The following is a 15,081-nucleotide window of genomic DNA, read 5'->3' on the forward strand; positions in this document are numbered from 1 at the left end:
ATCCGATATCTGTCCAAAGAGCTGTATAATTGTTTGATAATTTCGCTTTTTATTTTGTTATAGCAATCTTGTTTTTTTATTTCAAAAATGCTCTCTTTTTCGAGTACCTTTGTGGGGGTAGACTCAACTTTCTTTGCATTTGAACATGAACTTCCTTCAGAGCTTACTGCCGAGCATCACATAGAAAAGTAGAGATGATTACTTCAAGTACGGATTTTTATTAGCCATGAGATCGCGGGAAACATAAGAATAGCGGCGCGCACGCATGTGTTGAACAGACCACCGATCTCCAATATATATTTCTATATTCTGTTCCATCGGTGATAATTTTAGGGGTTGTTTATGGGGATAAATGAACATATCACACAGCTTCAGGCCTGTCGGTGCTCCCAGCGCAGTAGATAAAAATCTTCTCAAGGTTGACGTCTTGGACAAAAACGTGGGCGAACTTGAATGACTGCTCCAACACTTCAACTCTCTCGAAAATTGAGCTCCAGGGCAGCTTCTCTGAAATGTGGTAGTCGTGGACATTCTGAAATTCGAAGTTAAAAAAAAAGATAACGATCACATTTCGATTGTGTGTCAGAGAAGAAACATCTACAAAACCTTGTGAACTTTTAAAAGAAAAAGTAGCATTCCAGGGCTAGAGCTAAGGCAATCTAAAATAATGTATGATGCCTGCATCTGCATAAGCATAAGGCATAAAAAAAAAGGTCACAACAGCCAAAAATATTTAATTGCAACAAAAGTGTAGCATGAAGATTACCGGGACTAGGTGTCGCATTAGTTTCAACTTAATGCAAAAGTCTCATACGGCTCATCTTCATCGATACCCGATGGCGTCCTTGTTGACCAGCGAACTTGTTGCAAACAATCACACATTTCTCAAAAACTTAAATGTCAGTACTGTTGGACCAATCAGGAATTGAAATGAAATCCTAAAAGGTAGCTTAACCCGCACAATGCCATGTGCAGGAGGCAGCCACGGCGCTCCATGAGAAGTATTTTGTGAAATGTGAATTTTTCTGAAGCAAATATTTCCCGTTTTTGGCAAAATTCGAAGCTACGACCCCTCGCTTGCAAGTCATGCATACTATAGACTTGGGCAAAGAGGGCACCCCTGTACCACCTGCTTATGCTTAAGGTTCATTGGGTTTTACGTCCCAAGTGACTGAGGCTATGAGAGACGCCGTAGAGGAGGTCTGCGGAGTAATTTTGTCCACCTGGTGTTCTTTACCGTGCACTTAGATCGCACAGGACACGGGTGAATTTCGCCTCCATTGGAAGGCGAACGCCGCATACGGGATTCCATCCCGCATCCTTGAGCAAAAAATGTCAATTGCCCTATCCACTAGGGAAGAAGCGAAGCTTATATCACGTTTGAATGAGCTTCGCCGCAAACCTCACGACATCCCAAAAAACTAAAAACAAAACCGAGATTCTACACACAAAAATGTCCTGATAAAAGTAAATACTTCAGATCAAAAATGAATACATCAACATGCGTCATAAGGCATTGATCATCTATCCTTTCTTACATCTTTCTTTAACTGTACACTACACTTAAACTATATCTGCGCTAAAAAATAATAAATATTTTCATCTTTTCATCATTATCCATAAAGATGAACTAAAAGTGTTGCGGAACTGTAATTAATTCCACCTGCAGTATTTTATCGCTTTTAATAAGATCTTAAACAGCATTGTTGAGGCCTATTACTGAAGTCTAGTCACCTTATCGATTACCCTGGAAAAGCGTTGGTATAGTCAATATTTTCTTCCCCAAAAGTTTCCTTTTATCTATTTATTTACCTAATACTACGGACATCATCTGCTCAAAGCAGGAAGGGCAACTAGCAAAACAATTTCAAAATGCCATAACATTTGTACAGGAAAAAAATGTTTCCTAAACATCACACTATAGAGCCAACAAAAAGTCACTTATATATATTGCGCTACATAGCATCAAATTTTTTTACAGTACAGTGATCCGTGTCTATTGAACCTTTTCACTGATGGCAATAGATTTAGGCAATAAATTCCATTCGGTTATTGTGCGCGGAAATTATGAATATTTGAGCAAAGAATATGTTTTTGCGAAGTACGGTGTTAAAGCATGGATGTGTTGGGAACGGGTTTTTCGTGTCGTCGACGGTGTAACATAAAATGAAGAAGAAATATCAAACTTTCCTTGAAGACGTGAATGATGAAACAGCAGGCAAGCAATTTTTCGTCTTATTTCAAGCGTTTTGATATTTTTTGGCGCTCATTAAGCCAGATGGGGAATCAGTTCTCTTAAAGTTATTATAGATGAATATATTTTTTATTTTCGCCATATCTTTTTTTTGTGTGTGGGTCCCTGACTACTGCAGTATACTCATGTTTCGGCCTAATTAGGGAATACTATGCTAGCAATTTCACACTGCTGGGTGTCACTTTGAGTTTGTCTTAAAAGTCCAAGATTTTTCAGTGGAGCTATAGAGATATAATGAATATGGTCAAGCAGTTTACCTTTGAATTATTTACAACACCCACATATTTGTATTTTCTAGCTTCAGAAACGGGAGCGTTAGAAACAGAATACGCTAACTGAGAGGGGTTCTGTAATGTTTTTTTTTTCTTACACAAGAGCTTAGTTTTTTGTGTTTTTAGCACCATCTGGTGACCTAGTACAACAAGAGAATGTCAATAAAAATATTGTTTGGTACCATGTGGTCCACCGCAGAGTATTGGAATGTAAAGCATAGAGGCATCGGCTAATAAAGTAATGTTACCTTTTCTATTAGCGCAACATATTATATTATTAATATAAACCAGAAAGAGCAACGGACTAAGAAAGCTTCCTTGGGGAATGCCAGATGTCACTGGAAGGTGTTCGGACCAACTACCTTCGACCTCCACCAACTGAATGCGATTATTTACGTAGGATGCTATCCAGCTAACTGTAGCTAAAATTAGACCTATTAAATTGACCGTAGCAAGGAGTTTATTATGTGGAACCTTGTCAAACGCACTGCTGAAATCTAAAAATAATATATCCACGGAGTTGTCCTGATTGATCTCATATGACACTAAAGTTATGGATGGCGATAACCAACTGTGTAACAGTAGAACAGCCATTCCTTACACCGTGTTCGAATAGAGATAAACTTGCTGCAGACTAATATTTCAAGTTTGTGGCTGACGACCAATATGTTCTATCCTCTTACAACAATAACTCTAGAGGGAAATCGCACGGTATTTGCTCAAACATGTGCGGTCTCCTTTTTTATACAAAGATACAACTCTACCTGTTAACCAATCTGGGGGCAAAAGTAAGATGACAAAGACAAACGGAATTTTTCTCTTAAAAAAGGGGGTACCATTTCTTCCTAACAACTCAAGAAGGCATTTGGAATCTTATTGAGACCTTGGGAACTTTTCAGATCTAATCATTGCAATGACTCAGCGATACCATCTTGGAATACAGTGATTACATATTCAGACGAAACATCGCAGACATAGCAAGTAGCACTTCTTTAGAAAACACACTCTGAAAGTAGGTATTAAAATAATAAACATTTGATTAGAGACATGCTATCTGAAAGCCGTTGACAGTGATCTCATATACCCAAGTAGCACACCTTACGAAGCCCCCCTGGGGCCCTTATGGGCAAGTTGGGCTTGGGCAGCCACAATAACACCATGAGGGCCCCCTTTAGGGATCAAGCGGGCAAGCCCAGTTTGGGCTTGCCCCTGTTTTTTCCATCTGGGCATCATATAGGCGTGAAAAGGGCTGCGTACATATTCCCACATCTGGCCCTCAAGGGTCCCGCTCGGGGAATATTAGGGCCGATGCAAAGAAAATTTGGACTTTTTGTAGAAAAAGCCTGGACTAATCTAATTGGTGCTGTCCAGTCAAAAGCGCATTAGGTCCCGCATAGGCCGTGGCGGGGCTAAATACGGGTATGCCCGCGCATTCCCTACATGGGACTCTTGAGGGGTTCTCGAGGGAAGGTCAAACGGAAATGTAGGCTTCATGCGGAAAATTCTCGGGCTGCCCCAAATGGGGCTGCCCACCAAAAACCTAGGTAATTTCCGCATAGCCTGTAGCGGGGCAGGAAAGTGCTCCTTCCCGCTTCTGCCCGCATCGGTCTTTTGCGGGGCACTTTAGGGCACATCCGATGCAAATGTGGGCCTAAAGTGAATAGTAGACGGGCTAGCCCAAATGGGGCTGTCCACTCGAAAACTGAATAGGTCCCGCGTGGTTTGCATCCGGGTTGAAAAGCGGGCATGCCTCCACGCCGCCCACATTGGTATTTCTTGGGTTAATTGCGGGCAAATGCAACATATATTCGTACTTCATGCGGTAAAAATAAGATAAGCCCAATTGGAGCTGCCCATGAAAGGCCGCAGTGGGCCCCAAATTGGCCGTAGGCGGGCTTGCCGCTCTGAAACGTCTTCACCGTATATTTCAGGCACCATTTTATTTATGTAATTCACCTTATACCGGCCGCTAATTGCATCTAGATTTTTCACATAACCATTCTATGCATGCATGCCAGGAATAAAGACTATCTAAATGTACTCTAAAAACAATGTTAATTATGCAATATTGGCAGAACATATGCAGCAGTAACTGTTCCACTTTACGAGCATGTACGGAACTACCTGAAAATATCTTCCGCGCCATAATTATTCTACATACACCACCGAAATAAATATTCAGACCAACTTTTGGGGGTGATGTGGGCCAGCCCACATAATTGTAGTGAATTGGGAATACATTTCTGTCATTTATTGAGTGTCGAATACAAGATAAATAAATAGTGCTCAATGTTTCACACTTGATGAATAATGGAAATGGGGCAGCCCCGAAACTACCAGATTCAACCCATGAGGGCAGCACGTGGGCGAGCTCGAAACGGAATGGCCTCCGCAAAGCCCGCGTCGGAACAATTCATGTATTGGAAGGATTAACCGACATAAAAATTAAAACTTTGATCACTGAGGCGGCACTGCCTTCATAAACGTAGGACCCATTAATTATTCTGATATGCTGCCCACATTCAGCTATCTGGGCTGAATTCGGGCTGCCCTATTTGGGCTGCCCAAACGGATGCAGATTGGGACCAATCGCGGCAAAATTGGGATGCCCACGCGGGCCCCCTCTGGGTACGTATTACAAATCCCGCATGGGGCCTGTATGGGCTGTCCCCACGGGCCCAACGTGGGCCCCACGTCATAGCCCATTTTGTGCTACCTAGGTATTCACTTGTGCGAAACTCGAAAATAATCGCAGAGGTTTTGTGGATCATTTTGTCTGAATTGTGGAAAGCTTTCTGGAATGTAATGATCTCTTGCTGTTTTAATATTAGAAGCAAGATCTCCCGCTTAAGTACTTAACAAACTAGAATTTTAGTTTTAGTTATTTTAAGCCTTTTAATCCTGTGTTATGTGAATACTGTGCCTATTTATTCAACGATTAGATTTTTTCAAGCACTTTTTCATATTGGGTATCAAGTTATTGATACAATATTCATAATGTTCCTTGAACGCCTTCCATGATTTTGTGACACTGGTCCTCTCATAATTTTTAATAAGCTACTTCCACGTTCTCAAGGGTAATTCATTCCTTGCTTTCGAGTAATCTTTCACGTGCTTCTGCATGACTTTTTTCTTTACGGCCTTCAACGGCAAGGATACGACAACGAGCTTGTGATCAGATGTACCGTCATGGACCGATTGCGTAGAATCAGTAAAAGACCGGTTTATGAACACGAAATCGATAATTGACTCAGTAGAACCACGTATTCTAGTCTCCTCCTTGACTATTTATTCTACACCTCAAATGCCCCAGTACAGGGTATTGCATGAGGGGAATACGTGGCAACGCAGAAAATCAAAAACTAATTACAAATATTAAATGAAAAGATGTTCGACGGCTTTTTTTAAAATTCGCGGTGCTGGTGTGGAGTGCGGCATCGGCAGGTAGGCCATTCCAGTCGACTGCAGTCTGGACAAAGAAGGAATGCAGATGTGCAGAGGTACTACATGTGCGAGGTGGATAAACGGCTTTTGCGTGACTGGTTCGAACGGAGGTGCGATAAGCTGGTTCTAGATTAGCAAGTGACAAGTGATGGAATTTGTGAAAGAGGCTAAGTCTGTTGATTTTGCGTCGTGTCTCGAGGTTAGGCAAGTTAGCTTCAGATTTCATAGTAGTCAAACTGGGACGATAAGAGTAATCTGAAAAGATGAATCTAACTGCGCGATTTTAGACAGATTCGAGGGTTTTAGCCAAATAAGAAATATGAGGGTCCAATACGGCGCATGCATACTCAAGCTTTAGACGAACTAGTGTTACGTAGGCCAGAGACTTGACAGCAGAAGGAGCTAATGGTAAAGTACGTCGTAAGTAAGTCAGGACACGGTTAGCTTCGTCAGCAATTGTTGTAATATGGGCGGACTAAGGGAGATCATGAGATATTTGAACACCTAAGTACTTACATGCTGATGTGGAAGAAAGAACGGAGCCGCAGAATACATAGTCAGGCGTTATGTATGAGTGTCGTCGATGGAAATAAGTTAACAAAGTTTTACTAACATTTAATGACATTAGCCACGTTTTGCACCAAGACTCAATTCGTGAAAGATCAGTTTGGAGGGTGCATACATCGTTGTTATTGTTAATAGGGCACTAGATAACACAATCGTCCTCGAATAGGCGAATGGAAGATGAAATACATGTTGTGATGTCATTAATGTATAATAGGGAGAGTAGTGGACCGAGGACTGTTCCCTGAGGCACACCTGAGAGTACGGGAGACCTGGAAGAAGCGGTATTATTAGCATACACAAATTGCTGTCGATTAGTTAAAAAGTGACAAATCCGGTCATACACGTGCAGATGGAGATTAAGGGATGAAAGTTTTGAAAACAACCGTTTGAGAGGAACTTCGCCAAAAGCTTTTTCGAGGTCTATAAATAGGACATCAACAGGGACGTTATTATCTAAGCTACAACTAAGGTCATTGATGAATAATGCTAACTGTGTCTCACACGAGCGGCCTTTGCAAAACCCATGTTGATTGGGATGAAAAAAATTACAAGAGATTAGGAAGTTTACTACATGCGAGTGGATTATATGTTTCATTAATTTAGAGCAAACACAAGTGATCTAGATATAGGGCGATAGTTACTGGGCGACTGTTAAGGGCCTTTTTGGGGGACTGGAATGACCTTGCCTACCTTTCAATCTTCCGGAACCATGCCTGATGAAAGGAACTGCTGAGATATATGAGATAATATTACACTTGAAACGCACTTTGTGTTCATTAGTATTTTTGCATTAATTCCGTCCACACCAGCAGATGAAGTAAGTTTCAGCGAGTCAATAGTTTTGCGACTCCATAAGCCTTGGATGTTAAGTAGGGCATTAAAGGGTGATCAAAAAAAAGGAAACTCTGGTAAGGTCGTATCAGGCTCTTGGGTAACCACAGAACAAAAAGTAGAATTCAACACTCGGGCAGTGCAACGGTCAGCAATAGAGATCCCCTCCGCGTCGAGTAATGATAGAGGCTTGGAGTAAGTGGGATTTACTATTTTCCAGAATTTTTTTGGATTATTACGTATCATCGAAGGCTGGGTAGCTGAACAAAATGATTGCTTTTTTTTTTTTGCCAAGATATCAAATGTTTTGTCAACATCGTAGTATTTTTCCAAGCTCCTTTGCTGCAAGTCCCTTTAGCCTCACGAAATAACCGCTTCTTTCTTTTATGTAGACGGCTTAGTGTATTGTTGAATGAGGGTAATTTTATGTTTTCGGTTACAGTGATTGTGAGCACATGTGCCTTGATAAGTTCCTGCATTTTATTTCTAAAAAGTGTCCAGTTGGTGTCAACAGAGCGCCGGTTAAATTCAGTTAGGAACCAACTACAAAACATTTGTTGCAGGTCGTGCGATAACATAATATCATGGATAGCATCAGCATTTTCAAAATACCTATAGTTTTCGCTGGCCTAGCCGATGCTTGGCACGATACAATCACCAAAAAAATCAAAAATTTGTTTTTGTATTGAAACAAAAATTCCTGTAGTTCGCTCAGATAACCACCGTCTGAATTTGGAAGCCTATACAGTGTGCACAGAATAAGTGTGGTCAAGGTACGCGATTTGTATAACAAGGCTTTGATAATTTTCTAGTTGTTTTGAAACAACAGTGGACTCGTGCTTCAAAAGCAGCCCCTACTGTCCACACGCAATGATTCGTCAATATTTGTGCGAATAAATTTATCAGCTGAAACCTGTTACTGCATAATGATTAACAAAACTTGAAGTTGGGCTAGATGGTGCATTGTGACTTGACTGAAGATAAAGCGCACGGGAAGACACACACAAGAGAAGAAGACACTTCAACTTCCTTTTTTTTTAAGTATGTATAGGTGGCGAAAAGGCAAATTATTGGGCAGTTAAACACAAAAAGAAGTTGAAGCCTGGGTACAGTGTTTTTGGCATAGACTCACGTCGTGAGATCCAAGGACGCGAAATTCCGGGAATAATTCTGCTACACGTTTATCGAGGTCTTTCGCGCTGTCGGTCGAGCCAGTTTCCCGACTTCCTGCACCTTCTTGGGGTTGCGTTGCGGTGGGTGAAAGAAGAAGCTGCATGGTGCAACCCATGCCGAATTTATCTTTTAGATGCTGCAAGGTTCCCAGGCAGGTCATCTGTCCCGCCACCATGATGCAGATGCGGTCGCAGGATGTCTCGCATTCCTCCATTCTGCGAATGCCAAGTATAAGGAGATATGAGTGCGTATATCTGTTTTCATCATCATCATCATCAGCCTGACTATACCCACTGCAGGGCGAAGGCCTCTCCCATATTGCTCTTAACCCGGTTCTGTGCTAGCTGCATCCACTTGACCCCTGCGAACTTCTTAACCTCATCCACCCACCTAACTTTCTGCCGCCCCCTGCTACGCTTTCCTTCTCTTGGAATCCAGTTTGTTACTCTAAGCGACCATCGGTTATCCTCTCTTCGCACTACATGTCCTGCCCATGCACATTTCTTCTTCTTGATGTCCACTAGAATGTCGGTAACTTGAGTTATATCTCTGACCCACTCTGCATGCTTCCTATCTCTTAATGTTACCCCTATCATTTTTCGTTCCATAGCCCTCTGGGTTGTCCTCAACTTAAGTAGAACTCTCTTGGTTAGTCTCCACGTTTCAGCCCCATAGGTGAGTACAGGTAAGATATCTGCTGTTTTACTTAGTGGAAAATGAGTGATTTCATTACCACTTCTTTTTGGGCGAGTTGGTTCATTTTTGGAAAACTTTGAAAGAGCGCAAACACACACGGCCACTAAGAACAAGAGACGAGACACAAGTGGGTGAAAGAAGACGCTCCATGGTGCAACCCATGCCGAATTTATCTTTTAGATGCTGCAAGGTTCCCAGACAGGTCATCTTGTCGCTTGTGGCGCTTGTGTCTCGTCTCTTGTCCTTAGTGGTCGTGTGTGTTTGCGCTCTTTCAAAGTTTTCCGAAAAAGAGTGAGCACAAAGCAAAATATTTCTTCTCGTGTCTTATCTCCGCATGTTGCCTATCGTATAACAGGTTATTCGAGTTTTATTTCGAATTAAATTTAAGATTTCTCCTAAATATGTAATGTGCATATTTGAGGTGTTTGCGGAAAATAATATTTTTTGCATCATTTTATTATTTTATTCCAGTTTCTTCAGCTTTCCTGAATTTCTATCTACATCAGGGTATACAAAACGACGAAGGATATCCATTATCTTTATAGCGTTATGGATCCGAAAAAAAATCTAATTTCGGAATCGACGCTGCAGATAGTGCGGATATATGTTGCCGCAATGTGGCGCTATCCATAGCAATCATCTGAGCGGAGCGAAGTGTACAGAGCGCTGAACTAGGCCAGGCGACAAGCTTCATTGGCGCCACGTGCCATGTGGTAGAGTAAAAGGTGTTTCTGAACGAGAAGGGAAACATTGTGTATAAGAACGCGCACAGCATCCTGACCGAGATCAGGTACAAAGGGGAATGCCGAGGGTCCTCTTGCAAGAACAATATCCACGCCATATTTGCTTGTTGATATTGATATATTGTTCTTTCTGCACCTAGCAAACTGTCCAGATTGTGCGATTTGGTGGAAAAGAGAGTTTCCAGATCAGGCACGTGTGGCATAAGACACCCAGAAGTAAACAAGCGTGTTGCATGTGCGAAAAGGGTTATTTATAAGATTCCTCTCAGTTTGTGGCGTGTTTATATTGGACAAACCGGTAGGTGCTTAAATGATCGTTTACGAGAAAACGCGCGTTCCTTGGGGGAGGCAGGGGGTTCGAATTTGCCGATTCACTGCCGCAGTTTTCGGGGCTGTTGCCCACAGCTCAGCCAGACTCAGATTACAGGAAGAAGGAAGGAACAACTTGAAAGAGAGAATCTAGAGGCGGTTGCCGTCCTGCGTTCACATCCAGATGAATGCGTTAGCTCACTTTGTGTCACTCTTCTCCAAAACGAACTAGATTTTCTTGCCATGTGACCTCTTTGGTGGTTCCTTTCTCTTTTGTTGTTCTTATGCATCCACTTTCTTTGGTGGTTGTCGGTCGTTTAAATTTTTTGAACTATTTGTTTTGGTTTCGTTTCATGCTCATCTAGTGCGGAGATCTTCATCTTTTCATTCATATGCTGTTGTCGATGGTCCAGATTCTTTTGTAATGATTTCCTCTTCACAGATACTGTTTGTTATCATCGTTTTATCAACTTCCACGTGCTGATTGTTGTATTTTATGTTTCCCCAAAGATATTGTTTTTTTTTATGTTTCAGTCCACTTTACCTGATTGTAAGGTTATATGTGCCACCTATCTTTAAAAGCCCTTGTTTTTTCAATAAACTTTTCAGTTGCCAGTTACCGCCATGTGTTGTCTTCACCCTCTGTCCTGTCCCTGCTGCGGTTTTATTTTCCTTATGTCTCCCCAACTGGCCTAAACTTCTGCCCTACTAAGTAACATTTAGCTCACTGAAGCCGAATCACACTCGGGTGCACAAAAAATTCGCGCCATTGTCCAGGCATAAAGCTAAGGGGTGTACAATGTGCGGAAAACTGAATTAAACTAAAAGAAATACTACTTTCCAAGAAAAATGCTATGACCTTCGAGCCACAGTGGGTTTTAAATTCTCATACTGGAGGACGCGTCGGCTGAATGGCTCGGATGCAGTCATTATTCAAATTAAAGCTAAGAAGACTGTCATTCTCAGGCGTGGTAACGTTTGGAAATTAAAACAAATGAAGTCTTGGTGATTCAATTGAGCACGATACCGAGGCATTTAATGTGCTCTTGAAATATCTGGTCAATGTCATTTAAATTGGACACGCAATCATCCCATTTGAGGCAGCAAGGACCAGTATTTATTACAGGCTGCAACATCGCAGGCTCATTATGCAGTCCGAACATCACTACCTTAATAACAATAGGTTGTCGGAACTAACGAAGAAATCTCTTGGCAGTCGGACGCGCGTCAGTATTTGCCTGTAACCACAGTGGAGATACACCAACGAGAAATACAACGCTGAGTGCAGGCCATGGAAGGAATCGTCAGTGCCCGGTGCGAGTACACTTCCTTCTTTCCGACGGAATTCTAGGGTTGATTATTGACGAAAAATAATCCCAAATTACCATTCTTTCAGAGTCGAATTATGGGCGCAGTCTGTGGACTGGAAGACTCCCCATGACTCTTTCGGCAACATCTCTTCTCCTTTACCATGAATGATTATCTGCTCTGCTGAACAGACTAAAAGGTTTCGGACAAACTGACTTCGGATTTCGCATTTTTTTTTATTTGGGCGTTGCATGCGAGAAACCAGCACAGAAAAGAGAGGTCCGATTTCGGCAAAGTCGAACTGAAGTATAACGGGTGAAATGTCCTCCAGGGCACGCCGGTTTGTAGAGAGAAGGTACTGGTTGGTCATCGCTCGCAACTCACATAAATAGTCAGGCTACTCGACTGTAGTCCGGAGACAAACAGGAATAGCCGAAAGAGCACCGGTGGCAACCATATCAAAACACAGATCTAAAACGTTCTTAAACGTTTTCCTTCAACAGACAGGGTATGCCCGCTTCAATTGCCAGTTGGCAAGACGCACATGACTTCCGGAAGGTTGAGCGGTGGCAAAAGCGGCAGTCGTAGCTGCAAGGCTACATTTTAAGTGAAGAAAAGCAGGACGTTTCAATTTTTGGGCTATTTCTCGACTATACTACTGCGCGCTTCATCACACACCCGCTTAACAAAATAAATTACCCAGGATGACGTTACGCGTGCCACCAAGTAAAGAAAAATCGATTCTTAAACGTGGGACACCCAATTCAACACAGACCAATAATAGGCCGACAGGAACTTAAGTTTCAGCCACAACGAAGCAAAAGGTGGTGGCTCAGTTCTCTGGCAAAAAACCAACAGTTCTAATCTTCTTCACACACACAGAGGCACTTCGTTCTTCAGCATGAGAATAGGAAAAGGTATGGGTATGCCGGCCACTATACCACCATCGGCCGAACAGGGCTATTTTCAATTGGGTGGCGGTCTGGAGCAGCGACGAGGCGATGGTGAATATTGTAGACGATTATGGGGAGGAGGGATGCTGCGCTCGGAAACGGGAGAATGAGCCCAGTCGGTACGGGCAATAAGGGTGCTGTTAAAGACCAGCGAGCAGGTGTCACGGTACGTGATTCTGGAAGCGGCATTGGTGCTGTTCGGAAAAACGTGCAGAAACCCGGCACTCTCAATAGTTTGACATATGTCTGCTGCGACAGAAAGTGTATCAATCCGGTGCATCTCGTTTCTCGTACGGACGGAGAGGAGGTGTGCACTTCCACAGAACAATATTCAGCGGACCAGTGGTGACGTCATTCACACACATTCCCTTCATATAGATACGCGCCATGTTGGTGTCACGGTTGGGAAAATTCGGAAACGTGGCCCCGAATACATGCGCTCTAACCGCTGTGCCAGACGTCGCAGGTGAAGTGAGTTCGGTGAGTCGATTGTTCCATAGGTGGCTCAAACTAAAAACATGAACCTTGCGCGTGATCCTGAGTTACGAAGTGTAGCTGAGAGGCTAACTCCTCACAAATGATTCGTTGAGCCGGTCAAGCGATGTCTTCTGATCTGGAAAGGTTACCACTGGCGACAGCTATGATAGCCGGTTTAAATATTATTTAATCCGCCTCGATGAGATTGACTCGCGCCCACAACCCTGCTGCATCACCTCGGCTGAAGACGCACGGCTCTGAGAAAGCTGCCAGAACCTGCGGCAGTCCCCTTCAACAGGTGTTCCACGTTGCCATTCCTCATGCTTGTTTCCAGCCAGGCCTGTAGAGACGGAACACTACCTCGATGTGCTTTGTACACACCTCAATTTTGCCTCTGGTAGAGGCCTAGTGCAATATACACGTCTGTCCTTGGCAAGGAGGGTCCTATAGCTTATTTATAGGTGCACCTAAGAAGCGAATAATGATTTCCGCGCATAGAAGAAAATCTGTTGTTTGGTTATATTAAAATTAACTTTCTTGCTTTAAAATTTCCAATTATGCAAGGTACATGTTCAGAAAATACATTCAAACAATTGATTCAGTGCAGAAAAAGAAGTCTATGATGACCATCATAAAGTGTGAAGGATCTACCTCGAGCGCAGCTAGCTCCCCACACGGCGCTCTGCTGCAGAGGGGAAGTGATAACATGCTTTTCTTTTCTTTCCTTCATACCAAACCACTGCTTTATTCAAGTTAGCAGCTTTGTCTTCAAACCCCAGCTAAGGGTTGATCCATGCACACTAACCGACTAAGGATGGCCTTCATGTCTCTCAGAATATACGCTTTCTTTACTATCTGGTAGCTTCGCTTTTTAGCCGAGCTGGAGCCTCACGCTTTTCTCGTATTGCCATAAGGGCGCTTCCTATAAAGTTGCAAAAACATACTCTGTAAAGAGACACTAAAGAGAAAAATGAAGTGGGCTTGCATCGATAGAATGCCAGTTCCTGGTTACAAAAAAGCCACTTTTACTGAAAACAGAGCTGTTGTAAGGTAGTAAAGAGGAAGAGCAGGAATACAGTTATCGCCGCCACAGCCGAAATGGCCGAGGCTCGCAACTACAAATCACGTGACGCGCAAGGAATCCCGGAGGCTGACAAATGCGAATTACGTTGACCGTTTGAATGCAGTAGTCGATTTTGTCTCGAATATGATAACATGCTTTTATCCCACGTAAACGACGGCGAAAAGATGAATAGACACCGTAAATGTTGCAAGGCAAATATAAAAATATGCTCATTTCGTTCGCTTTTCGGTAGATGCCGCAAGTCTCTCAGCTATGTTCCGGCTCAGGCAATTCGCGCGTGCTCGGATAGTTTGGTTTGGGCCTGCGGTGCGTGAAATACGAGCTCAGAGCAGCAGATGCGCCTACCCTAAGTGCGTATCGAATGAAGATTATGACTCGGCACGCACCTGCGAAGTATTCTCCGCTCCCCGCGCGCCAGCAGTCACGGAGTCTCCTCTTGCGTCATAGTGTGCGTCATCCTACCCTACTACGTAGTAGGAGAAAACAGTTTGAATTCGATCGGCGGGAACAAAAAAAAACCTTAACTTCTTATTGCAATATCTCAGCAATAATTCGATTTTTTGTTGCCGGATATGCGGCGACAGTGTCACCAAATTCCGTTTATTAGATTTTGATAACATATTTGGGTGTCTTTAGTGTCCCTTTAAATGAATGCAAAGAAAGGACGGTCCGCATCGCGGGCACTTTACAGGCGAAGAGAATACATACCCGTGAGATGTGAGCACGACGGCAATGTTGGCTTTCTTGCACACCGTAGAAAGATTGCGGCCGATCTTGTCTTTGGTCATGACGTCAACGCCGGCATACGGCTCGTCTAGCAGTACTACTCTTGGATTGCCCAAGATCGACATTGCAATACACAGCTTACGTTTGTTGCCACCGCTGCGAGGAAGGCAGAATACAGGGAAACGTTGTCACAATAACCCTCCATTCTCAAAATAACTTTTTCATAAATTCTAGGGCACTTATT

At 43.0% G+C, this 15,081-nt stretch overlaps 1 protein-coding gene across 1 annotated transcript in view; it reads right to left on the bottom strand.

Moving 5' to 3' along the window:
* Positions 1 to 328: 328 nt before the first annotated feature.
* Positions 329 to 15,081, bottom strand: part of LOC146180840 (phospholipid-transporting ATPase ABCA3-like) — a 170,033-nt gene continuing 155,280 nt past the window's right edge. The window contains exons 22-24 of the mRNA XM_084577709.1: positions 14,820 to 14,993; positions 8,501 to 8,756; positions 329 to 532 (exon numbers count right to left, since the gene is read on the bottom strand). Coding sequence (XP_084433835.1) covers positions 362 to 532; positions 8,501 to 8,756; positions 14,820 to 14,993 — 601 coding nt within the window. The 3' untranslated portion in view covers positions 329 to 361. The remainder of the gene's footprint in view (positions 533 to 8,500; positions 8,757 to 14,819; positions 14,994 to 15,081) is intronic.

This window comes from Amblyomma maculatum, chromosome 8, assembly GCF_055883805.1.
Source record: "Amblyomma maculatum isolate TAMU_Amacu chromosome 8, ASM5588380v1, whole genome shotgun sequence".
In the NCBI taxonomy this organism is placed as follows: domain Eukaryota; kingdom Metazoa; phylum Arthropoda; class Arachnida; order Ixodida; family Ixodidae; genus Amblyomma; species Amblyomma maculatum.